This window comes from Triturus cristatus, chromosome 10 (genome assembly GCF_964204655.1).
Source record: "Triturus cristatus chromosome 10, aTriCri1.1, whole genome shotgun sequence".
Classification (NCBI taxonomy): Eukaryota; Metazoa; Chordata; class Amphibia; order Caudata; family Salamandridae; genus Triturus; species Triturus cristatus.
In genome coordinates this window covers 311,575,312-311,602,380 of record NC_140593.1, presented here as the reverse complement: position 1 = coordinate 311,602,380, position 27,069 = coordinate 311,575,312, and the positions used below count along the sequence as shown (strand labels likewise).

At 45.9% G+C, this 27,069-nt stretch overlaps 1 protein-coding gene across 4 annotated transcripts in view; it reads right to left on the bottom strand.

The window, feature by feature from the left end:
• Positions 1–27,069, bottom strand: part of DBF4 (DBF4-CDC7 kinase regulatory subunit) — a 157,747-nt gene that overhangs the window by 19,302 nt on the left and 111,376 nt on the right. For all 4 annotated transcript variants that reach the window (XM_085631321.1, XM_085631322.1, XM_085631318.1 and 1 more), the window contains exon 11: positions 5,455–5,573. In XM_085631321.1, coding sequence (XP_085487447.1) covers positions 5,455–5,573 — 119 coding nt within the window. The remainder of the gene's footprint in view (positions 1–5,454; positions 5,574–27,069) is intronic.

The window sequence follows — 27,069 nt, the reverse complement described above, 5'->3', positions numbered from 1 at the left end:
TTCCAGACTGGTGAAGGAGGGTGTCTTTGAGGAATCACACGTTTGAGTCCCTCCAAGAAAGCTCTGATGGCAGGCACTTTGAACAGTGAGAGGTGCTGCCTGTTCTGAAGGTAAGCTGCCAGTGCGGTTAAATGTATACGGATGGAATTGTATGCTAGATTGCATCGGTGTAAGTGTAATAGATAACAGATAATGTTTTGCGTTGATGCATCCAGCGGATTGATGTCATTATTTTTACAATAAATGACAAATCTTTTCCACTTAGCTGCGTAGCAGGCTCTGGTAGTGGGTCTCCGTGCCTCCTTGATGATATTCATATATTCTGGAGGCAAGTTTAGGTAGCCATATTCTAAGATCTCAGGAGCCAGATCGCCAGGTTCAGCTGTTGTGGATCTGGGTGCTGAATCTCGCCATGGCTCTGCGTTAAAAGCGTGGGTGTTAGCCGTAATCGTTGATGCGGTACCACGGAGAGTTCCAGAAACGTGGTGTACCATGGTTGGCGTGCCCATGTTGGAGCAACCAGGATGAGCGTCAGTGAGTGTTGCCTCAGTTTGCGTGCCACCAGCGGTATTAATGGTGCTGGGGGAAAAGCGTACGCAAATCTGCCTGACCAGTTCATCCATATTGCATTGCCCTGCGACTGTGGATGTGGGAACCTGGCAGCAAAGTTTTGGCATTTTGCGTTTTCCCTTGTGGCGAATAGGTCTATCTCTGGATGACCCCACTGTTGGAAGTACGGTTTGAGTACTGATGGATGTAACTCCCACTCGTGTATTTGGTGGCTGTGTCTGCTGAGCAGATCCGCCATCTGGTTGTCCTTGCCCGGGAGGTGTTCCGCCATGTGGAAGATGTTCCTCTGAATGGCCCACTTCCACATGCTCTGAGCCAGATGAGACAACTGTGGGGAGTGTGTCCCTCCCTGCTTTTGTATGTAGTACATGGCGGTCAGGTTGTCCGTCTGGATCAACACGACTTTGTTGCACAAGTGTACTTTGAATGCCTTCATTGCAAGGAAGATTGCCATGAGTTCCAGAAGGTTGATGTGCATCCTCCTTTGCTGTGTCGTCCATAGTCCCTGCACTGTGTAATTGAGTACATGAGCTCCCCATCCCTGGAGAGACGCGTCCGCCGTCAGTATGATTTGTGGGACAGGCTCTCGGAACGGTCGGCCCTTGCAAAGGTTTTGTGGATTCCACCAATGCAGAGAGTTGTATGCCCGACCGCTCACCAACACTAGGTCCTTCAATTGTCCGTGAGCCTGATTCCACTGACGTGCCAAGCACTCCTGAAGCGGGCGCATATGTAACCTGGCGTGCGGGACTATGAAGATGCAGGAGGCCATCATGCCTATCAACTGCATAAACACTCGTGCCGGTAGTGAGTGTTGAGGTTTGAACTTTGTTATGAGTAACTGCATGCTGTTGATCCTTACTGAATTGGGCTGTGGCTTGGCTGCCAGAGTGTCTATGGTCGCGCCTAGGTACTGCTGTACGTGGGTGGGTTGAAGGTGGGACTTTGGATAATTCAGGGAGAAGCCAAGGCTGTGAAGAAGGCGAATGGTGTGGGTTACGTGGTTGGCACACTGCTGGGCCGACCTTCCCTGGATAAGCCAGTCGTCCAGATAAGGATAGACATGTATGTGCTGTCTCCTTAAGTGCGCCGCCACTGTTGCCAGGCACTTGGTAAACACTCTGGGTGCCGTTGTTACTCCGAAAGGGAGGACTTTGAACTGGTAATGTTGGTTGAGAACAGTGAACCTGAGATATTTTCTGTGTGATGGGTGTATGGGTATATGGAAATACGCATCTTTGAGATCTAGTGTTGCGAGAAAGTCTCCCTGTTTGAGCAACGGCAGCACCTGTTGCAAGGTGAGCATGTGAAAATGCTGACAGAATGTAACGGTTTAGAAGTCTTAAATCCAGTATGGGTCTGAGAGACCCGTCCTGTTTGGGGATCAGAAAATACAGTGAGTACACTCCTGATCCCTGTTCTTCTGCTGGCACGAGTTCTATGGCTCCTTTTGGAGCATACTGAGAACTTCCTGGAGGAATAAGTGCAAGTGCTCTGCGGACATAGGACGGTGTCTTGGTGGTATGTTTGGTGGAGTGGATGTGAGCTCCAGACAATAACCGTACTGGACAATGTCTCTCACCCACCTGTCTGTAGTGATGGACTTCCAGACCAGCAGGAACTCTTGGAGTCTCCCCCCGACAGGTGTTACGTGGTCCGGGGGCAGTGACAAGGCGTCACTGTTTGTTGGTGGCGGAGGACCTGGAGCTGTTGTTTCCTCGGCCTCTGCCCTTGATGTTGTTTCCACAGTATCCACCTCTGTTATTCTTATTATAGGTGGTCTGTGTACCTTGTTTAGTGTAATGCGACTGTTGGGAGTTCTGGCCTCTAGATGGTCCTCTGTTGGTAGAGCGACGAAAGGACCCACTCCTAAACTGCTGTGATTGCAGAGCCCCCATAGACTTTGCAGTCTCTGTATCTTTTTTGACCTTTTCTAGGGTGGTGTCAACTTCGGGGCCAAAAAGGGAGTCAGGGTTGACAGGTTGATTGAGTATCGTTGTCTGTATCTCTGGTTTGAATCCTGAGATTCTCAACCAAGCATGCCTTCTTAACATGACGCTGGTGTTAATAGCCCTAGCTGCAGTGTCCGCTACGTCAAGAGCGCACTTAATGGAAGCGTTGCTTATGAGCTTCCCTTCCGTAATAAGCGATTCTGCTCCTTCCTTAAACTGATCTGGGAGGTGCTGTAGCAGTGTCTCTAGGGTATCATAATGCGCCCTGTCGTATCGAGCCAGAAGTGCCTGAGTGTTGGCAATTCTCCAGATGTTAGCTGCCTGTGCAGCAACTCTTTTTCCTGAAGTTTCCAAGACCTTAGACTCCTTGTCAGGGGGAGGAGCATCACCCGTTGTCTGTGAATTGGCTCTCTTCCGAGCATTGGACACCACCAATGAGTCCAAAGGCAACTGGCCTCTTATGTAGGTAGGGTCCACAGGAGCTGGCCTATATTTTTTGTCAATCCTAGGGTTTAGTACTCTCGCCCTCGTGGTTTCCTTAAAAATGTCATTAGCCGGTTTTAGGACCCCCTTCAGCATGGGCAGAGTCTTAACAGATCTTTCTGAGTTAGAGAAGGTATCCATCAGAAAATCATCCTCAATAGGATCAGTGTGGAGCTGTACATCATGATTTTTAGCTTCTCTCTCAATCAAGGCATTGAAAGCAGCAGTATCCTCAGTAGGAGATGATTTTACCACATATGCCGGTGTGTCTGGAGCAGTATGTGGGTCCCCTGTACCAATATCGTCCACCCAAGGTTGGTTTTGATCTTCAGGGTCAGTGTCCACAGGATAAGTGTCCTCAACATCACCAGCATCCCCCGCATCCACATCAAATTGTGTGGGTGAGAATGACTGAGGCTCCTGGTCATAATATTGAACATGTTCTACTAGAACTGGTGACGTGGTCCTCTTCTTCTTCAATGGAATTTTGTAGGGCTCCATTGATTTCTCTGGCAGTATCTTTCTTTTATATATTGACAGTCTACCAGTCTCCGCATCGATAAACTGCCTTGGCTCCTCATCTTCCTGAGGTACTTCGACAGCTCTCTGTCCTATTGGCATTCCTGTTGGTGCTTCGACAGGTTTCTTCGGGTCGACCCCTTTTTGCGGTTCAAGACCCTTCTTTGCGTCGAACATCTTCGGTCGTGCCGCCGGTGGTAGTCCGAATTTTATGTGCTTCGACGCGATGTGCACTGTGCGGACCGTCTTCGGCTGCGGGGGTGCTTTTGCACCGAGCATGGAAGCAGTGTCGTGGATGCGGAGTAACGACTCCGACACCTTCTTCTTTAGGAAGGGAGACGGCGTTGTTGAGTCGACACGTTCCGTCGATACCCTTTTGGACGTGGCATCTAACCACGAACCAGACGCCGCGTTCTCGACACGAGGACCGGGATGGGTCGGCCGTCGCGAGGCGCTCTGTATTTTTGTGGCGACGATCCTCGGCGCCGATTTTTTCGGGTCGGCAACCTTGACCTTGGTTGTTGGCGCCGCCTTCGGCTCGACGTCCCCATGAGGTCTCTGTGCGTCGACGGCCTTCTTGTGTTTGTTCGGCTCCGAGGGCTTCGAGGCCTTGTTGCCGATGAGACTCTTTCACTTTCGGTTTCGAGGTAGGTGCCTGTGCCTTCAGTTTCGATTTCGCTTGATCGAATGATGGCGCTTTCGATACCGATGGCTCTTTAGGGTAGTTCGTAGCCGGGCTTTTATGCAGGGCTGTAGAACGAGAGGAATGATCTTGGGTAAGGCCTTGTGGCGATCCCTCGACTTGAGCCTTATCGAGTGCCTCTCTGGGCCCTGTACCGACATGTGGGCCTAGCTCATCTTCTGAGCCATCTTCCTCGGCCCCAAGGGCCTCCTACCTCTTCGACGACACCATCTTCCTGTTCGTCTACTATCCGCTCGTCTTCGGCATCATAGTCGGATTCGCGCTCCGAAGCCGAATCCGAGAGCCCCCCCCGAACTTCAAGGTCCACGACCACCTCATCTTCTGTCCCGAAGATGTTGTCCGGGTTCGGCGTCGCTTTCTGCGCCTCGAGCCGAGCTGCCCGACGAATGCGAAGGGTCTTCTTCGATCGAAACCTGGAACACGCCATACAGGTGGCTTCGTCGTGGTTTGGAGAGAGGCACTTGTTGCACACCGGGTGCACGTCGAAGCGAGCATACTTAGCGTTGCAAAGAGGGCAACGCTTAAAGGGGCTATTCGATGTCTTTGGTTCCATCGTTGATGATTTACTCGAGAACGCCCTCGACAAATATACTTGGCTCCGAACGAAAACAATACCGACGAATGTAAAGGCCTAAATACTCAAAGAGCTAAGATTAGGACATCCGAACCCAATGGCGGAAAAAAACAATCTAAGGATGGAGGGGATGCCCATGCGCACTGTAGTCCAGGGGAGGAGCCACCTATCTCGTGATACTTCGAAGACTCTTCCAGGACAACAATGTGCAATCATCCGGACCCAACACTAGGCAGCGATCTATGCAAAGATATGAATTCAGCAGCCCACATGCCTCGAACCTAAAAGGGGCACCCACTACTACAATATCTTCAAAAGTATTCGTTTTATAAGAGGAAAGAAAATCAGAGGCTTACATCAGATTTCCAGAAAATACAGGATCAAGGTTTTTGGAAAAATAAGTTTAGGGATAAAAGGCTGAGATTTCTGCCCTGGATATTCATCCTCCAACCTCTATTTCAAGTTAAAGCTTGCTACTGAAAAAATATCCCCACTAACCGTTTACGAAGCTAATACAAAGGTATTCATGACCGCAAAAATGAAATAATGCAAGCCATATATCTGTTCATATTAAATATAATAAAAAGTACCACATTTTGCAATTAAAAGTTGCCTATATTAAAAAGTTTGCCTTCACTGGAAAGATCAAATACCTTTTGATTTTGCCATTTCTGCATTCCACAAAGTCATAAGGAAACTTGAATATCACATCATCTACAACTTGATATTGGTCACTCTCAGCAAACGTCCGGTGTTCTTCACTATCAACATGCTGAAATAAAGATAGGCACAGTATAATTTCTGATTTAACACACAATGCTGTACTTAACTTACAGATGAAGTTGAATAATCACTAGTATTTTCAGTTTCTTCTAGTTTTTGATGACACAATATATGAGACTACATTTCCAGGAGCTTTTTGTAGAGACTAGGTTAACAACCAATAGCAAAGCCAATAGGACTCGCATTTCAATGGTGTTACCATACCTGTTTAGCTCTACCAATGTTTTTTGCCAATGCTGTCCCACATCTTGCAAAATGATGGGGGAAAAAATGCTTGCTTGCAGAAGTGGAATAGGATAGACAAAAACAAGAGCTGTTGGGGGATATACAAAATAGAAAAATTCAGATTTTTTTTTAAAGGGAATGCTACAGTAAGGGTTGGGGAGAACTGAAAGAACATCTGGGAGGAAAAGTCAATATTGGAGTGGGGGACATAATGGAGCTGGAGGGGAGACCGAAAAAAACAAGATAAAAAAAAAAAGAAGTAACTGATGAGCTTGTAGGAGGAACATGGAAAAAATGGTGCAGGGATTCACGGGGGAAGCAGCGCAAGAGGTAAAGAGAAAGAAAACACATGCACTCCAAGAAGTGCTGAAAAAAAAATGAAAAAAGTAGTTCCTGCAATATAAGCTGTGGAGGGATACAAGCCATACGGTAAAAAAGTAGGTAAAGTAACTGATCCAGCAGAGGGACAAAGACAAGAAGAGGGAAGAAGGTTCACAGCAGCGAAACCGCCCTCATCGATGCCACAGACGACATCAGGATCCTACTGTACAGCGGCGAAACCGCGGCCATCATCCTCCTGGACCTCTCGGCTGCCTTCGACACCGTCTGCCACCACACCCTACGCCTACACGACACAGGAATATGCGACAAAGCTCTAGACTGGACCACCTCCTTCCTCAACGACAGAACCCAGAGGGTTCGCCTCCCCCATTCTATTCTGAAGCCACCAAGATCATCTGCGGCGTACCCAAGGATCATCCCTCAGCCCGACCGAACGCCTACATGGCACCGCTCGCCAACATCGTCCACTCGCACAACTTCAACATCGTCTCCTATACCGACGACACTCAGCTGATCCTCTCTCTCACCAAGAACACCGCTAAAACCAACCTCCATGAAGGAATGAAGGCCGTCGCCCACTGGATGCAGAACAGCCGCCTAAAACTCAACTCAGACAAGACAGAGGCTTCATCCTGGGCTCCACCGACTCTGCCTGGGACGACTCCTGGTGGCAACTGAGGAGTAGGATAAAAGGAAAAACACTGGCAAAGCCAATAGGTCTCACCTGTTTGTAAGCTATTGGCTTTGTCAATGCGTTTTAGCCATGTTGTACACCAGTGTGGTCTCTGTTCAGCATGGCAAATAGTTAGCGGCTAGAGTGGAGTGGAGCGTAGTGTCAGAGTGGAGTAAGGTGGTATTGAGTGGAGTAAGGTGGCGCTGAGCAGTGTGTCGCAGAGTGGAGGGCCGCACATTGGTGTAGCGCTTTGTAGAGTGTCGTGAAGGAGAATGATGGTAAGTGGAGTAGAGGCAAGTAGAGGTGAGCGGCGTACAGGCGAGCAGGGTAGAGGTGAGCGTAAAGTGGAGAGTCAGATTAAAGTGGAGTGCCGGAGTGGTGTGGAGACGATTGGCGTAGAATAGAGTAGTGTCGCAGAGTAGCACACAGTGGCCTGGAGTAGAGTGAGGAGGGGTGGAGTGGAGTAAAGTGGAGCAGCATTAGGTGTTGTAAAGTGGTTTGTCGTTAAGTGGCATACAGTGGCGTAGAGTGGAGTAAGGTGGCGTGGAGTAGAGTGTTCTACAATGGAATAGAGTAGAGTGGAGTATTGTAGAATGGAGAGGAGTAGAGGTGAGGGGTGTGGAGCTTAGTAAAGTAGTAAAGAGTGGACTGGCATAGTTTAGGGTCACATAGAATGGAGTAGTATTGTAGAGGAAGTGGCATGATGTGTCGTGGAGTGTCGTTAAGTGGCTTGCAGCGGAGTAGAGTGGGGCACAGTGAAGTAAGGTGGCGTGGAGCAGAGTGTCAGAGTGGAAAAGAGTAGAGTAGTGTCGAGCGGAGTAGAGTGGGATGTTGTAGAATGTAGTTGTGTAGTGTGGGGTGAGTGGCATAGAGTAAAGTACCTTAGCATGACGTAGTGTAGAGAGCGTGGAGAGGCACAGAGTGGAGTGACGTGTCGTAGAAGGGATTAGAGTGTCAGAGTGGAGTAGAGTGTCAGAGTGGGGTGGAGTGGCGTGTAGTGGCATGGAATGGTGTAGTTTCAGACTATCAAAGAGTGGAGTGGGGTAGAGTGGAGTAGAGTGGAGTACAGTGTCGTGGAGTAGAGTTCCATAGAGTGTAATATTGTGTTGTAGAGGGGTGTGAAGTAGGGTAGATTGGAATGGTGAACATTGGAGTCGAATTGAGTGGCGAACAGTGTTGTGGCGAAGTGTCGTAGAGTACCGTAGATAGAGGTGGCTTAGTCAGATTTGAATAGTGTGGTGCCGGGTTAGAGTGTAGTGTCGCAGGGTGGAGACAAGTTGAGTGGAGTAAAGTGGCGTGTAATGGATGGTGGAGTGGTGTAGACTGGAGTGGCATAGAATGGAGTACTGCGATAAGAGTATCAAAGAATGGAGTTGCGTAAAGTGGCGTGGAGCGTTGTACGATGACACAGTTGGCCCACTGCAACTCAAGCTTGGAGCGGGAGCTGCAGTGGTGTCTTTAGGCGTTGTGTGTCTGTGGTCAGAAAATTCCTTCAGGAGTCTTTTGATGTCTGCAGGATGCAGGGAAGTAGGTCTGCTACTAGTTGGGAGGTCTTGGTTGCAATGTGAAGTGCTGGCAGGTCTCCCAGGCTTTGGGAATTCAGCAGCTGCAGAACAAGTCGTCTATTGGCGCAATTATCAAAGTTAGCAGGCAGGCTGGCAGGGCTGGCGCTAGGTCAGTTACTGGGTTTCTGTTCTTGCTTTGATTCTCTTCACGTCAGTCTTCTTACAGGTCAGCAGGATCTGCTTTTCTGGTGCCAGGGGCTCCCCTAAATACTGAATTTAAAAGCATTAGGGGAGTGTAGGGTGATAGCCATTGGGCTACTGACCCCTGGGGTCACTACGCCCCCTATATGATCACTTCCTGTGGGAGGTGGGTATAACCCTGTTCCAGAGTTCCTAAGTGTATCAACAGAAAGATGGCCACCTTAGGGGTGGTACTAGCCTGGGTGTTGGCACACCTATCTAACTAGCTAATTTCCCGCCTGCCCAGTTGTCAAAGTGCTCTCGACAAAGGGGGTCAGCCTCCCCTCCTGTAAGGGGAGCCAGATTCGTATATCAAAGGTGGGAGCTTCTTTGAAGTTCGTCGGCCTAGGAGTGCTAATTAGTAGGTCCTCTTGAGGGAGGGGGTGTAAACACCCATTTCTCGTGCAGGCTTGGTTTCTGACCTCCTGAGAACAAAGGCCCTCACCCTGGGAGGTCAGAAATCTGTTTTGGGTGGCAGGCTTGCAGAGACCAGTTAGCCAACACACCAGAAGCTGGTAGGTTTTAAGGTGGCACATCTAAGGCGCTCTCTGGGTGGAGGCATTATTAAACCCAACACTGAAATCAGTGTGGTATTTTAACACAATATGTTTGATGCCAAACATCCCTACTTTCAGAGAAGCTATCTTGTAGCTGGGGAACTCGTTATCACCAGTGTCCAGCACATGTTCTTAAACTGGTTTACCTGTTCACGTGCAGTAGCAGTAATGGAACGGCCCAGCACAGGGGCATGTCTACTCATGCAGGTATGACCTCACATGTAATATTAAGCACCCTGCCTTAGGGTTGTAAGGCCTGTTGTAGAGGTGAGTTACAAATACTACATGTAGTGTTAGAGGACATGGCACACAGGGGTGTGTCATGTTGTGTTTTCACTTTTGCCTGCACAAAATACGCAGCCTGCAGTGGCAGTCTTGCATGTGCTTGGTGAGCGGTACCTTAGGGTGGCAATTGGCGTGGTGAAGCCCTTGGGGAAGCCTCTTTAGTATCCCAGGCCTGTAAGAAAATGCCCTCTTTTTGCATGGTTGTCCCCACTTTTTGCTAAACTGCTGATGTACTTTGACTGAGTGTGCCCAGGTTTCCTGCCAAACAGGTACCTAGGGCCTATGTTCTTTCCATAAACTGCATTAAAAATAAAACCCAATTGGCACTTTTTGGCCACAGGTCAGTTTCTTGTTAATGGTACCACAGGTACCAAGGGCACTGTGGGCAGGGAAGGCCTCTAAGGGCTGCAGCACTTATTGTGCCTCCCTTAGAGGCCCTGTACCTTTAGACACACACACTACCTTTGCAGGCTGTGTGTTTTGGTGCAGAACAAAGTGAATAGTCAACATGGCACACATCCCTGTGTGCCATGCCTACCACCCACTGCCTTGGCATAGGTCACCCATCCCTCTAGCTGGGTGCACTATGCCAGTGGTGAAGGTACAGGTGCAGGAGGCCTGTACCCCTATAGTGTCTAAGTCCATTCTTAAACATTGTAAGTGCAGTAATGCCATTAGAGTATATGGTGCTCAGAGTTTGTCATTACGAACTCCACTGTATCAGAATAGCTTCACTGAAAACTGGGAAGTTTGGTATCAAACTTCTTAGCACATTAAACCCACACTGATGCCTGTGTGGGATTTAATGAAAAATGCAATCAGAGGGAATCTTAGAGATGCGCCCTGAAAAACGACCTAACACTAGTGTTTAGGCTGAGTGGTTGCTCGCCAGGTGCCACCACCAGACCTGTTTCTGGACCTCTGGGTCGAGAGCATGCTGCTCTCGGGGTCTGAAACAATGCACATCCTGGGACGAGGTGCCAAGCCTCCTCCCCCACGATGGGCAGGGTCCACAAAGGGGAAGCTTTAAATCCTTGCAGTCTTCGTGAGCTATCCCAGGCGTTTGCTGCTTCTAACAACTGGCCTACACGGGTTCAGACTCCCACTTTGGGCGAGAGAATCAGCAGGAAAAGCAAGGGCGGCGTTACACCTTTGCTAAACCCATCCCTCAGTTGGGGGAGGCGAGGTGAAGCACAACTCTCAGTCCCTGCCATCTTAAAGATGGGGGCACCCAGCCAACCAGAGTGAGGCATATACCTTCCTCCCTCTGGAGGGTGTCATAATATGGGTGTACCCACCCCAAGGAAGGGACCCATTGGTCTAAACCTTTACCTACCTGTAACGCCCCTAAATCTAGTATTTAGGGACAACCCTGAACCTTGCCTCCTCAGACAAGAATCGACAAGAAGAGAAGGACCGAAGAACTTGTGCTGCACTAAAAGGTCGACGCCCAAGAACCTGGCCACAGCCCTACCGGCCTGTCCCAACCTCAAACCTGCTCCAGCGAAATCCCGGTGTTTACTACAGCCAGCAACCTCAAGTACCCCAAGGAACTGCCCTTCCTTCCAAGTCAAAGACTTTGTTACCTGTGAGCACCGTATTTTCTCACCAACAGACTCTTGCCCCAGTCAAAACCGTGAGTCTGTACCGCCCTGCACCCACCAACTATGGCCCGAGTTCGAGAGGCCCAACACCACAAGGAGGTCTCTCCGGCGATCCAGACCTGAGATCTGGTGATCTCCGACCTGCCTTGAATCGCCAAGTGAAGCCTGCAGCCTCTTTCTGGAGGATCCCCCTCGCCACAAACGGAGCTGGTAAGAAAACCCGATGCCTAAAGACACCCCTTTACCAGACACCCCTCGGCCTTGGGGTGGCCCAACCGACGGTGTCCCAGCATCCCAACTTACCTCTCCAACAGGTGGTCACCTCCAGAAGAGGTTTGTCCCCGAACCTGGAGAATCCCCATTAAAAACAACAGGGCTCCCGACACCAAAACAGCACCCTGCACCCAGCCGCCCCTGTTCTGCTGCAGGTGTACCTTGGGTGCTAACTCGGATCCCACTTTGCCCTGAGCCTAACACTAGGCCAGTCTTCACCTCACTAGTATTTCGTTCTGAGCCAGGTGGTTGCATTCAGCATTCATACCGACAACCCACCTCCTGGGGGTGTTCTCCAATCGCTAGTCACACCAACCTTGTATACAAGCGCGGTTGCTGCCAGTCAACCGCATAGACATGCTAGTCTGACTTCGCTTCGCTCTAACCCCAGAATACCAACTCCCACAACCAAGTACTTACCTGTTAACCGATAACCATATTTTCTCCATAGAAAACTGTTCCAAGTGTAGAGTTGGTTTTGTATGAGAACTTGAAAAATAATTGAAAACTGCTTTACTTACCTTTTCTCTAGGAAATGGCCCAGTGTGATATCTAGGCATATCACACGGAGTAGAAAAAGAAATTCATAAAGTAATCTAACAATAATTTCCAATGTATTGAAAAGATTACAAAACTAACAGACATTTTCATTCAGCTTGCTTGTATTGTTCAACCTGCCTTGTAAAGTACCATTTGCACATACCTGTACCAGGCTTGCTTGATTCTAGAAAATAAATATACCTAAATAATATGTTTTATACAAGCAAATTGGTCTGAGCTCAGTATTTGAGTGTGTGACATCATTTGTTGCCTGACTGTGTACAACAAATGCTTAACACTACCCTCTGATAAAGCCTTACTGCTCGCCCACACTACCACAAATAGAGAGAAAGGTGCGATCTACTTTTATCTCTTCCTACCTTTGGGGTTCCACTAGTCTCTGTGCACACTATACCTCATTTTTGTATAGTATATACAGAGCCAGCTTCCTACAAGGCCCTACGGGGTACCATTTACTAGGGACTTACAGAGGGTGCTCAAGGTATTGGGGAAACAATTGCACAGTTTTGGAGAAAGAGATCAGGAGCTGGGGACTGGGTAGCAGGAACCCAGTGCACTTCCAGTTGAAATCACATCATGTACTAGGCAATAGGCGGGGGTGGCTGTGTAAAAAACAAAGGGGCACTTTCCTACAGGAGGACACTGTTTTCTCCATGGGAAACACCATGTTCAATATGGAAGAAGTTCTTAAAGTCATAGCAGCGCAGAATGAAGATCTTGAAGCAGTCTCACCACAACAATCTGCGTATAATGGGGGTACCTGAGTCTGCCAACACCAGTAAAATGGAGGCCATCGATCCTTGGTGTCCAGACCGCCTCTGGGCGCTCCAGCTTTCCCTATTATTGCCCATCTCCTCAACTACAGGGATTGAGAGAATGCTCTTAGGATGGCCAGGGAGAAGTGAAATCTACAATTCGATGGCAATGCAATCATGCTCTATCCAGACTTCACAATGGCAGTCCAGGAAGCTAGAAGTAAGTTCCTACCACTCAAGCAGAGGCTCCGCCAAGCGAACATCCTGTGTGCCCAGTTATATCCGGCCCGAATTCACATACCCTACCAGGCCAAAGATCTCTTCATGAACACTCAATCAGTAACAGAATTTCTGCTCCACAACTCGGCAAGGAAGTCTGAGAAACTTGCAGATGCCGCCTCACGGGCTTTTTCTTCTTCTACATCTGAACTGTGATAAATGCCGGATCTTTCATTATACTCTGCAGATATTTGCTCCTTTTGAACTGTTCTTAGTCTCTGCCCATAGGTTATTTCTTTAATTTGTCGTACTGTGTCATGAGGGGGTCACTGCCTCGTCATTACACTTCAGGTGGATGAGCCCTAAATAACCGTCCCTGGACATCCCTGTTGACGGGGAGGACTTGTGCTGTTCTCTGGACGCACCCTGCAGTTTACCCCTGAATGAATTTGTGTGGATTATGAGATTGTTTTTTCTTTTTGATAGATCTTCTCTTTTCCTCTCTTACTCTTCTGCTCTCTTCTCTCTCCTCAACTCTTCTTGGCTGTAGTCTTGTTGTAGACCACTTGTGTTTTGTATGCACGATCCAGTTAATGGGTGGTTTCGTTGGGGAGGGGTTACATTCCTGACAGGGTTGGGCCATCAGTGTGGGTGTGATTGGGTGTTTGTTTGTATAGCCAGTCTGGTGACTTAGTGGACTAACGCATCCACTGCAGGGACCTGTGTTCGACCTCATGGTCACAGGTTCCATACCCGGCTGGTCCACTCAGCCTTTCTTCCTTTCTGAGGTAGATAAAATGAGTACCATTGAGTTGGGTAACAATAAACATCTGTTATTCCGCGCCAAGATGCCCCTTTGGGGGTGAACGTGCGCTTTACGAATTCACAGGTTATGTTAGTTACTGTTTACTGTGCCAACCAAATTACAATGTCTATAGTATGGTGTGGTGGTGTTTGGCCTGGCGACGCCCTCCAAAACACCTTTAGCAAATGTCCAATTACTCTGTCATACTATGCCTTGAGTGATCGGCTCTGCTGTCCTTCCTGCACAGAGACTCCATAAATGTCTCACGTGGAATGTTAGAGGCTTGGGGGAACTCGCACAAGCACAGGCACATCCCCTCTTACCTTGATAGACATAGCATTCACGCTGCTTTACTGTAGAATACACACAAGAGATGCCAAAGATACCTCAGTTGCGGGAAAGTGGGCTGCGCTCAGGCGAATCTTTCTGTAGTCCTTGTTTGCACGTGGGACGATCACACTCATACATAGAGGGCTCCCATATATTCTGGCGGGTGCTATCAACGACACACAGGGTCCGTAGTTGATAATGTGGGGGAAATCATACTTGCATGCTGTCACCACTGTAAACTGATAGGGGCTCAATATGGATGGCCCGGCCTTCTTGGACTTCCTGTGGGGTCATATCACTGCCATAGGTCCAACGCTGATATTATGGGATGGGAATTTCAATGTCACCTTGAAGGCAGACTTGGACCGCTCGTCTATTCCTCCCTCATACCGTAGCACAGCAGCCAATATCTTCAAGATATCATGGAGGAGCATGACTTACTTGACATGCGGAAGTTGGTCAAAACTAGTCTCCCACGGATTGGGGGCCTAGGCTTGGGAATCGTCTCTTCGCTCATGCACATATTTGGACCACTCCCCAGTCTTGCCTGTTTTGTCCGTTCCGCTTCAGACTCCCCATTAGCACAAATTGGCGTTTGTAAGCTCCTTGATCGACAATTTCAAAAGGATCCCCGGCAAGAAATCTCAGAATTTGTTTTTACTAGGAATGCAAACTATGCACTGCTAGGCACAATTTAGGAGGGGTCCAAGCTTACTATTAGGGGGCTTTGTCTTGCCAAATATGGCGGGTTGTAGTGATCCCTTCGCCAGCATCAAATGGCTCAAAGGCAACCTGAAAAGATTAGAGACTCATCTCAGGGACAGCGCTGACGCAGCAAACTCCCAGCAAATCAGGACTGGGTGTTCCAAGTTTCAGGATGTTGCGAATAGGGAATGACTCTTCTGCAGTAAAAATGCTACGATTAGGGCCTAATGCGAGGGGGAGCAACTGAGCCAAATGCTGGCCAGGATGACAAGGCGACCAGTAAATGAGAATGATATTTTGAATATACGTGACGAAAACAGGCGACTGGACATCCAAGGGATCCTACAAGCTTTCACCTTTTTTTTCTTTTGAGTCCCTTTACACAACTAAATGGCTGGCTCCCAAAGATGCGGACTACTACCTAGAGGACATATCTCTGGGTTATTCAGTGCGCAGAGAGAGAATTTTTAACTCAAGAACTCACCGTGAATGAGATTAAGGAGGCGATACAGCAATTACAGGCTGGTAAATCTGGCCCGACAGGCTCCCAGTAGACTTCTATTAGATGTGTGCGGACCTCCTAGCACCGGTGCAGGTCTCGGTCTTCCACAAGGTGAAAAAGGAGGCTGCTCACTGTCGCTCCTACTATTTGCCTTAGCGGTGGACAGTGCTTAAATTTGAGAAAGTGGTTTCTGGTGCTCGGAACCTACACTTAATTGTCAACACGGGCACTTATAACAGTTTGTCTCTTGGTGGCGCGGTTTGTCCATTTTATTCAGTATACGTTAAAAGTGCCTAATACCTGTCTATATTGTCACTTGTAGGAGCGTGATATGACTTCGTTATCTTGGTACTGATATTGGCAGTGCTGGCAGGGGCAATGTGTGGTTCAAGCTGCAGTGTGTTCTTGACAAGGGCCCTAGAACTTATAATTATTTTTTAACATAAATTGAGAATTGACATTGGAACTACTCGCAGCCCGTCTGAGACAACATCATAGCGCGCATCTACCACACTACGCCTCCAGACATTTGTCAACTTCGCTGTATGCGGACAGGACTCTCTACCCTCCGCAACCCTACCGTCAGTCTAAATGCTATCCTTCAGGAGTTTGCCCGCTTTGTGTTGTTGCTGGGTGTGCAGATCAATTGGGAGAAGTCGCAACTCTTCCCTCTCACCACGGCCAGTATCTCATGCATCCCAGATTACCCCGTGCAGTGGTGTCAGACAGACCTCAAATATTTAGGTGCAGTGATCTCACGGAATCCAGAAGCGGTGATCTGAACCAATTATAGTTGCGCACTGTCCGAACTCGGACAACATCACTTGTTGGATCGCTCTCCCTTTGTCACTGGCGGGCCATATTACCCCAACGAAAATGGTGGTCTTGCCCAAAATTCTGGGCGTTCTTTTAAATTTTGATAACACAACTAATCCGGTTGGTATGGGCTGGGAAACAACCTCAATTAAAGTGACAAAACCATTCTCGAGGGGAGGATTTGTAGCCCCCCCCCCCCCCCCGGACATGAAACTATTATTTATGCGGTAGGCTCACCATGCTATCCGCTGGTAGCAACCCACTCAGTTCTTACCCCCTTGGTGATTGAACAAGGCTATATGGCCCATTTCCACTGCCCTCCCTCCCTCCCTCCCTCCGTCTGCCTTTTTAGTCTTCTCATCTGGTTCTCGTTCTGTGTCGGAGTCTATTGTAGAGTGCACATCAAAGGCCTGGCATCGATTAGCCCAGAAAGTAGGGAAGACTATGCTATACTCCACTTAGTCTCCACTTGTTTTATACCCATTGTTGCCAGTCGCACACAAATCGGTAGGGAGGCAACTACTTAAAAAACGGGGATACACTTGGTGGGGGGACTTGTATCGAGACGGTACATTCCTCTCCCAAACCGAATTTCTGACCGGAAAACTGGCACCCCCATGGACATTTTTAGATTTATCAGACTGTGCCATAATATTAAGTCAGCTGCACCCGATTTTCCGGCTGAGCCCCCACTTTTGGGCCACTTCACACTCTGCTACAACTAGACACTCCCCGACATTATCTCCATACTGTATCGCACTGCTCAATCGGAATGTCCGAGTGATCAGATGTGGCCCAGATTGCATGATACTCCTCTTATGGATGATTAGTGGCGATACTGTTTCACCAAGACGGGGCAAGTGGCCTCCAGCAGTAGACTTCGAATCATACACTATAAATTCATACATAGAATATAATATACTCTTTTTTATTTTATTATTGAGAGTTCATAGTTATTACAAACATACAATTTTATCATATATAAATACTTGTTCCAGAATATTGGAGAAAACAGAAATCAGTTTAAGTTAAAGTGCAAAGTGCTAAATACTATCAAATATAGATACATGTTTCAGAATATTCAACAGTAAAATCCTATCATTCATATGAGACAGAAAAATATCAAGTTAAATTAAAGTACAGACTATTAAATCACAAAAATAAGCACACATGTTCTATCTGTCTATACCAAGGTGCACCTTTTGCTTAACCTAAAAATTATGGACATAATATCAACAATTTCTATACCTATCAAATATGATCTAGATTTAAAAAAAATTATATCAATCGATAAAAGTGCAGAGTGCATATTAGGAGATGAGCAAAAAACCTTCCTTCTATTAAAGCTCCAATTTCAACATATTCCCTTCTTTCTTCCCCTTAATAGTATTGGATAGCAGACAGGTCTAGAACCCTATCCTATATGTCAAATAGGCTCCAATATTTCTCGTACTTTCTTATTGCACCTGATCTTATTGCGTATTTTTTTTCTAATTCTTAGATTTTACGCAATTTCGCTCTCCATGTATTGAAGGTAGGTACCTTCTCTGTTCTCCAGAGTTGTAGGATTAAGGATCTTGCTATTAATGCTGCAATAAATAAACCTTCGTGTGTAGAGATATCAGGTAAACAACACAAAACTGCAATTGATTCATCAATTAAGATACGGGGGTCCAATGTGAATTTAAGATATTTCTCGATTTCCTCCCACAAACTCCGGATGTTTGGACACTCCCAAATAATATGCGTCCAAGTGCCCCCACCCTCCTTTGCACAGCGGAAGCATCTGTTTTCGATTTGTGGGTATATCTTATGGAGAAAGGAGGGTGTCCTATAGATCAACCATTTTGAGTAATATTGCATGCGTTTAAAGTTCGCACCTCTAAATATAACTGCATTAAGCTTATTAATTCTATTCCAGGTTGCTTTAGAGACCTGTATACCTTACCTTTTATTCCATCTATCCCTGGCTTTTTCATATAGTGAAAGAGGTTTGTTTTCATCAAAGATCTTAACTCAAGTACTGATCTTCCGTTGCATTGGGAAGTTGAGAGCTTCACTAATACTGGTTTTGTAGGCCAGATTTTCCTTATCTAATTTCTCCAACATAGGTTTTAATCTAATAAATGACCATTTCAAAATTGTATTGGAGTGTTGGAGTCCCCTTTCAATCTCTAACCAAGATTTCCAGCAGTTACCTCTGGTAAAGTCCTGGATCTGAACATACCCATTTTCTTCCCACAGCCTTAGGATACTGGTCTCTAAAATGCATCTTTCCCCCGTATGTATATTCGAAAGCCTAGTCAAATTATTAACTCTTGGAATGCAGTAGTATGCGAGAAGTTGGGATTTTTGCTTGAGTGCCCATTGAAGGATCTTATAACGTACATTCTAAGGGTACTTCGCAATTCTTGTAGGATCAGTGATATATTCCTTTAAGATCTTTTTCCTAAAAAAATTATCGGCCTCTTGAGGGTCTAAAAAGAAAAATCTAAAACTATAATGTGCAAATGTCGCATAATAATAGTTTCTAATATTTGAAAGAGACAATCCTCCTTCTGCAACAGGATAACTTAAAGTGCTGAGTGCCAGTCTTGGTATCTTATTTGCCCATAGAAAAAAGGAGAACATACTGTCTATCTCTTTAAAAAAAGAAGTCTTTATTACACATGCGCTAAAAAGGAAATTGAATAGTGGAAGGATAGACATTCGGATTAACGCAACTCGGCCTATTTTCGAGAGTGGGAGCTGGTTCCATCGTGCTAGTTGAGATTTCACCTTTTTCAACAGCAGGATATAATTTAAGGGAAAAGGGTCTTCCACTCTTTCCGTCACATAGATCCCAAAGTATCACTTTGGGAGAGTATTGTATGCCTGTCTAAATTCTGTTAATAAGGAATTAGCACTACAATTGCATAATATGATTTCTGTTTTGGTCTTATTGATTTTATAGCCTCCTATCTCTTGAAAGTCTGAAAATATCTTCATGATTTCCGCCTGGGTGTCTGTTTTCGAATCCAAAAAGAGAACAATATCGTCAGCGTAAAGCTTTATATTTGTCATTCCTTGAACAGGTACCGTATGAGCTTTTTTTTCCTAATTGCAATTGCTAGTGGTTCGCTGCTCTCTGACTTTGAGTGTTGGTTTCCTGAGGATCACGACATATAAATACTGATCACGAGACGATATACAGATCGATTTTGTCTAACCGTAGAATGTGGATAAGAAAAACAGATTATCTGTAATGCCTCATAGGTCTAATGGCTGATTTAACACAAGTAAGTCACACCTAAATGAACCTGAAAAACATTTTAAACGGAATGAATGTTACTGATGACTTAGTCAATTTTTAGAGAATGTAGACTATCACACAAAAGGCATCTTGCTAGCAAAAGTGGCCTCTATAAATGTTTTACAACCATGCATGCATATAATCAGTGGTCTTACAGTTACAATTTGCATAACAGGGAGACTAACTTGTTTATGGACTATTTGGTAATGGGCATTTGTCATTCTTTGTGAGCAATCAAAACCGGACAAGTTCATCCCTGGGGACCTGGCAATGCTGCTGCTTAGTATGTACATACTATGTGGTCTTAGGAAGTTTGATCAAACATGTTACTATTTGTTTATCAGACCGGATGCAAATGGCCTAATTTTTTGAGCTGCTACATGCAGAATACAGCCTGTGACTTAGCCAAAACACTGGCATTGCCTTCAGAACAATATGTTTACTAAAGCATACGCATTAACTCTCAATTTGCACGCACACCGATGGGAACAAATAGGAAAAACGCCACAGGTTATCCTCTTCCCCTGAGCACTCAATTAGAAATTCCCTTTGAGGTCATATTTCTATATGTTGCCTTATGTTTTAATGGGACAAATCACAACAAGCAACGTGCATTTCATGCATAAAATCATGCAGAGCCATCCACACATCATAGCACATATCTAATAATCTTATCTGTGATCTGAATATATTACACACATCAGGTTTAATCGAATACATTTAATGGAAATATAACAATCCTTTTAGGACATAAATCTGTAGCATTTTGCATGCTCAAACCACTAAGAAGAGTTTAATTAACTGGACAGTCATTTATCTACAATTAACCGTTGATAATAAATGCTAAGAATGTTTACCAATGATGAATCAGTGAAAATGTTAAAGGACTGCTGAAAAAAAGGTGCGTAAAGTGAAATGAAATAAGAATAGGATATTCAAATAACTATATTTCTCCACTTTTTGAGTCACCAAGGAGTGTATAATTGACTGATTTTAATGTTAATATGTATAAAGGCTCACCATCTCCCAGACAAAGGCATCCTGGCTCCACAGTGAAGTGTGCAACAGAACAAAAAAACAAGCATTTGCAATGCAATAGTTCTGGCCTCTGGCACCTTATACATTTTTAGCTATGCAGCACATTATCATGGGTATTACAACATCTAGAGCTCTTTAATGTGGAAGTTTTTTTTTGTTATTTCAGTTTTATATAGCACAAACTAGGTCTGAAGGTTTTGACGCTCTTAACATGAACCCCCAGTTACATTATACAAGCACACATACCATATTATCGTACATATATAGGTACATATTTAAAATGTTATTTTTGTATAACTAGCTGGTAAACGTGCATTGCATTAATCAAAGGGTGGGCTGCGATGAAATGGTACTTCATTTTAGTAAAACATGTATCCAAACACTGGAAGAAAACAAGCATTTGCAATGCAATAGGTCTTGCATTACTGATAGTTTGCGGTATTGGCGTTGCAAATAATAATGCAACGTCAATAGCTCATACTTTCAGCAATACAAGACCTACTGCATTGTAAATGCTTGTGTACTGAGACAGGAACCGGGACTGTATGTCTCAGTGCAGTACTGCAAGCTGCTAATAGAGGTGCCTAGTCAGCAAGGCACCAGCACTGCATGTCTCGGTGCAGTACAGCAAGGTGCTCCTGGAGGTCCCTAGTGAGCACAGCACCAGCACTGCATGCCTAGGTGCAGTACTGCAAACTGTTCCTAGAGGTCTGTAGTGAACAAGGCACCAGCACTGCATGTCTGGGTGCAGTACCGCAAGCTGCTCCTAGAAGTCCCTAGTGAGCAAGGCACCAGCACTGCATGTCTACAAAGTCGAAGTTATTGGCATTATAAAGTTTTTTACCTAGCCATGTTGCAGGGTTCAGTACCATATGTGGCCAAAAGGGGATCTCTTTTGGTCACATATTGTACTGCACCCTGCAGAAGATATGGTAATTCCATCCTACATCGACAAGGCGGTACTAAGGAGGGACTACTAAGCCAACATTTACAAAAGACAGGAGCCAATGAAAAAGATGGGCAGAAAGTGGGCAGAGCTTTATGACCATATCCTGAATACAGCATGTCTCGAAGAGACAGCGCAAGCGCTGCCTAGCCGAGACCTAAAAAAGGGAAAAACTCCTCCAACTTCTTTCTCTTTTACTTTTATTCCTGTCAAAACACGGATTACAACTTTTGAAATCAGAGTAGATCTTACAAATCAGACGAGGGCTGTTCTCCCAATACAACAAAGGGCAATTGCTAGGCTGTGGCAAGAAACTGGATGAATGTTTTTTTGGGCAAAAGCCCACCGTTTCTAAAATGAACAACAGTTCAGAGCAGCATATAAAGTATCAGCTCCCTCTGGGTTAGAGTAAAGTTGCAGCACATCTGAACAGCCTAACACAGAAGCACCCCCAGTTACAGCACTCAGGAAACAGTGTGAGGAAGCATTACCCATGGACAGCGAAGATATGCAGCACTGTGAGAGTAACGTGCAGGGGCAGCATAAAGCAGGCGAAGTGCTATGGAACAACTTAAAATAACACTGCAGCACCTTGGGATAGAGAAAGGTTGCCGCCCCCATGGCACTGCAGGAATATGCATCTCTCTGAAGGCAGCTTACCGTAGCAGCATCTTGGAAGTAGCGTAAACTAACAACAATTTGGTAGCAGCAAAGAGCTGCACTATTATTGGAAAAGCAGCAGCAACTTGGGAGACTCAAACCCGGTTCCCCAGCCCCAAAGTTGGTTGCTCAGGTCGTAAGCCACATTGTTTCCCTAATGAAATACAATTATTAAAATAAAGAAAAATAAGGAAAATCTTATCGAAAAGTGTATGGCCAAGTTATAGGTGTACCTCTAAAACAAAACAAGTTATATATGAGCAGGTTTCTGCCACTGCATAGTAAGTTGAGCTTCTTATGCACGCATCTTTGATTGCGTGGCGCAAGCTCCTTTGTCAGTCAGCTGCAGTGAGTTGGTGGGAGGAGACAGATGAGACGGCAGATTTCCTTGGGGATGGACAAGCTTATCGTAGCAGTCAAGGGACACCCTCAGCCAGCCCTTGCTCTTTTTACCCAACAGCACTGTGCTATTCAAAGCATGCTGTTTTGTTTTAGAGGTACATGCATGGATTTGAAAAGTCCCTGCATGCAGATAGTTTTTGTGTGCAGAACGAAGGCAGGCTGAAGTGGTCATGAGAGACACAAGGCGATTTGGCAGCAGTGCAGTCTATTGCCAGACTTTACATCATCCACGTCCACCTAGTGTTGGGTAATGCTACCCTGACTGAGGGCCAGTCTCTCTGCTCTTGGTGGTGTGGGGTTGGGAGGTAAAACAGCAGTAATGCGCCTCTGTCTTTTATATAAACAACAGTCGTTTATATAAGTTTTTGAGAAGACCTGCATATTTGTGAAACATCCGTCTCAGTGGATCTAATGCTTTTTAGGTCTCGCTGAACCAGCACGCATGCGCTGCTCGGAGAGCATTTAGTATACGGGTTTTCAAAGTGCTACCCACATGGTTTTGCAGGCCTGAAGCTTGAGTGCACGATGACGTGCACAGCTGCTGCTCGCACTCCCTTCTCCCCCTCCCTTTTCGCCAGCTTTGATCAGGCTCCTCTGCTGCTGGCATTGCTCCCTCCCTTCTTGCCCAGCCCTTCTTGTCACCTCAGCTTGCACTCACCCCCTCCTTTCTCCCCTTTTGGCCGCTTTGATGTTCTCAGTGAGCCACGCGGCCAATGCTTGTTAAATGTGTTTCTTTGTTAGCTTTCTCTGGTGTTCGTTATCTTAGCGCTTTTGTGACCATGGCTTCCTATTCCAGCCTGTGTGAATTGCCCATACACTCCCTGTGTTATATTGTGATGCTCAGATCTGTTCAGCGCACGTTCTGTTGCTCTGCAGCGTCCATCCATCGTCAACCCTTCGCATTTATACAACTGCAAACTGCGCTGTCTGTTCCACGCAGACACGTCTCCTGGTCCTACCAAACAACTTAAATTATATTAATGACATTGCAGTGTGTATTGTGTATTATGTACAGTACTTCATTTAAACTCTATTCATTGAGCAGTTTGTAATTCCGAAGACGTTAATTATTTTTGTTCAGTGTATCCCTTCATGTTGCATGTTATCACAAATAAGGCTATTTGTTATGTTCTGTCAGGGAATGGCTGGTGGGCCTCTGACGGAATTTAATTGCATTTACTTCTAATGATTGTCCAGTGCAGCAAAATAAGGTGGGGAGCAAGCCACAATGAGGATGCAATCAGACATGACGCGCAATGTTCACAGTGCTTTATTCGCAGAATGTAAAGGCGCTACAGGGAACAGCGGGGGTTATGTTCTGCCTAGCTGGTCTTCAGAGACATGCAGTTTGACAAAGTGTGTTCAAAGAATTAGATCAAGAGTGTTTCTCTTCACTGATGCCTCTCCCTCCCCTTCTCTTCCTCCGTCTCTATATCTGACTCTGTCTGCCTCTCCCTCCCTGGTTCTACTCCATCCCTTGCTCCTCCCCCATGCAAAGCTCTTCCCCATGCCAAGCCCCTCAATCATCCCGAGCTCCTCCTCATGCCATGCTTTTCCCCAGGCCGTGCTTCTCTCATGCAGTGCTCCTTCCCATGCTTCTCCCCATACCATGCTTCTCTCCATGCCATGCTCCTCCTTGGTAACTCTCACTTTTTGCCTAAGGACTACATGCAATCTTAAATTATAGAACTCCCTAATTACAATCTGCACTTTGCGTGAGGTGGCGCAGTCTCCGAATCCCCAGCTGTACAATTTCTATCCACAGTCTCTGGGGCATAATTTGTGTTACTTTGTGTGACTCCCCCATATTTTGTATGCCGGGTCATCAAACTTTAGTTGACATTAGCAAAAACGCATATTTTGACATAATTCAACTGTTGTGGCCGTTTCGTAAATTGCATATGGACCGAAGCACATTTTATAAAACCCACCCAATTATTTAATCTTTAGACACGTAATTTAAAGGATAGCTTTAGGCAAAGCTAACGCCTGAGTTTTCTTTGATTAACATTGCAGGCGGTGGTTGGCATCGGAGCCGTTAAATGCACTGCTTTAATGCAGTCCTATCCCTGGAAAAAGCGTGGGATCACTATTAAGAGTGGGCCTTAGAAGGGCCTGGCTCTTCCCGTGACTTTAGAACACACTCCAATATATGAAACTAGTGCCCGTTTATATAACCATCCGGCAACTTTTATGAGAGTTGTAGAAAAATCAATGTTTACTTCTTGTTATCGTACTAGTCAATGTATGACCATAGCTATCATTAGACGCAATTATAAATTAAGCGTTCCTGCAAAAAGAACTATTGATGGCAAAAATGCAGAACAATGTCATACATCCACCCCAGTACAGAGATCTGGGCCTAAATCCATCGTTTTTTTGCTCACCATGCCATTCCAGTTTGGACCCAGGCATATGCAAATCAGTCTTGACCCTGTGCCCCATGGGAACAGTCCAGCCCGAACTGCCAGGCCAGGTACTCTCTGGACTGGAAACAAGCATCCTAGGACCGGTTTCGGGGTTTCACCCCTCTTCAGCCAGGATAGCTTGATTCCAGTGGCATGGAGAGCACGGGACTCACGTCTGAGCATACCCGTTCCACTCGGGGTGATAAATGCAAAAAGAACTATTGATGGACAGAATGCATAACAATGTCATACATTCACCCCAGTACAGAGATCTGGGCCTAAATCCATTGTGTTTTTTAAGCGTTCCTTGCACTGACAGGCCTACGACTGACTATTTTTGTATCAAAACTTTATCATTCATTATTTAATAGTTTATCAGCAGTTTAGCGGGCCAAGGAATGGTCAACATAAATTACTTACTTGGCTTTACCTAGCTGACATATGGTTGTGATTGCAAGGTAGACATGCAGATTTTGCGTTATATGGGCTGTGGCTTGTCCACATACATGGCCACTGGAATTATGCAATTGCGTGGCGATTTTCACATAACTAGAGATTTGCCACATAATCCTTCATCTGCCGCATAATATGCAGATTTTAACAAAACAAAAAATGTAATCCTAGCTCAAACGGTTCAAAAGTTAGGAAAAATGCAGCAAAACATGGTGCTGCGCAGCGGAAGGACCTCTGGAAAGGTTGACTAGTCAACCTTCTGTAGTTTATTGCTATATTTTGATGTAAAACTGGTGCTAGTGAGGTGCAACTAATGCCCAGATAGTGCTAACAAGTGCAACAATGACAAAATAGCGAAGAAATACAATCACAAAATATTCCACATAATGCCTTTTATTGTTGCATAATTTTCTCAACACTGCTGTATAATTTGTCTGTCCCCTGCCTCATAATTTCAGTGGCCCTGCTCATATAGCCACTTAAGTGTGAAGAGTGCACATGATACACATTACTCAGGCTAATAGAGGATTTAACAGAGGTCCAAGCTACATGCAATAAAAAATATTCGTAGTTGCAATAAATCAACCATGTTTGATTAGATTAGACCAAGCATTGGCATAGCCAATAGGTCTCGCCTTTGGGACCTTATAAGTATTTAGTTATGCAGCACAATATCCTTGGTGCAACACCATCAACTGTTGCATGGCTAAACACTTATAAGGCCCCAAAGGCGAGACCTATTGGCTATGCCAATGCTTGTTGTAACTTTAGATGGATAACAGGCTGATGCAGTCAAGCGTGACGACAAAGCTATTGTGCTGTACATGGAGCTCTGCAGAAGGAGCTTGATCCAGCTAAGCTGCATGTTCAACTATAATAAGATGCAGCCCTACTGCCTGTTGCTATTCTTTTGAACGGGAAAGAGGGAGCAGCTGAAGTGATCAGAGGGGAAGGGGTGCAGGCAGTGTACAAGATCAAAGCGCTCTCCTTCTTACTAACTTAGTACCTTCTGCAGAACAGCATCAGAGCCTACCAGGGGATGAAGGTGAAAAGTGTGGCCTCCAAAACGACTGGCGGGAGGTGATGCTGTGTGCGCGCACAGGGCGGGTCGGACCAGAAAGGGTTGAAGCAACATGAGGGCGGGGAGAGAAACATGGATGAAACAGAGGAGTAAGGAAATTAGAGGGGTGTGAGGGGGCAGAGACCGCAGGCGCAAGAGAGGGAAATACGGATGTGGGTTACATAGAACCACACAGCCCCGTGGAGCGCGAGGGTTAGTATTCTAAAAAAAAAAAAAAAAGGGCAAAAACAAAGGGAAATGGGCTACAGGATGAGGATACAGGTAATATGCCAATACTTCTGGGGAGGAGCAAGACACAAGAAAGTGGGACATATAACTATGAGCAACCATACAGAAACACGCCTTTCGGAAGGCCAAACATTTTAACCAATCAGCAGCGAGGACGTGTCCATAGCCCATAGAAGTGATTACAGCATGCCTCGCAGCGCATGTGTGCTGCTAAGCTCGATCTAAAAAAAAAGAAAAAAGAAAAGGAGGCATGACGGATATTAAAAGAGGAGTCTTTAAGGTCTTTCATTGTAAATCAAGTGCAGATCTGAGTATAGCATTCCAGACTTTGGTTGTCAAAAAAGAAAAAGAACGACCACCTGAAGGATTATGACTTATCGTAAGGACCACAAGGAGATGGTTGACACAAGGAGATGGTTGGAGGAAGAACTTGGGTATAGAGTAGTAGCAGGTCTAAAAAAAACCCTGTTAAGAAATTTTAGCTTTATGCGACAAGAGATGGAATGCCAAGACAGGGAAACATGATGGGAACAAAGATTAGAGGGAACTGAAAGATAACGAACTCCATATTCAGATTCTT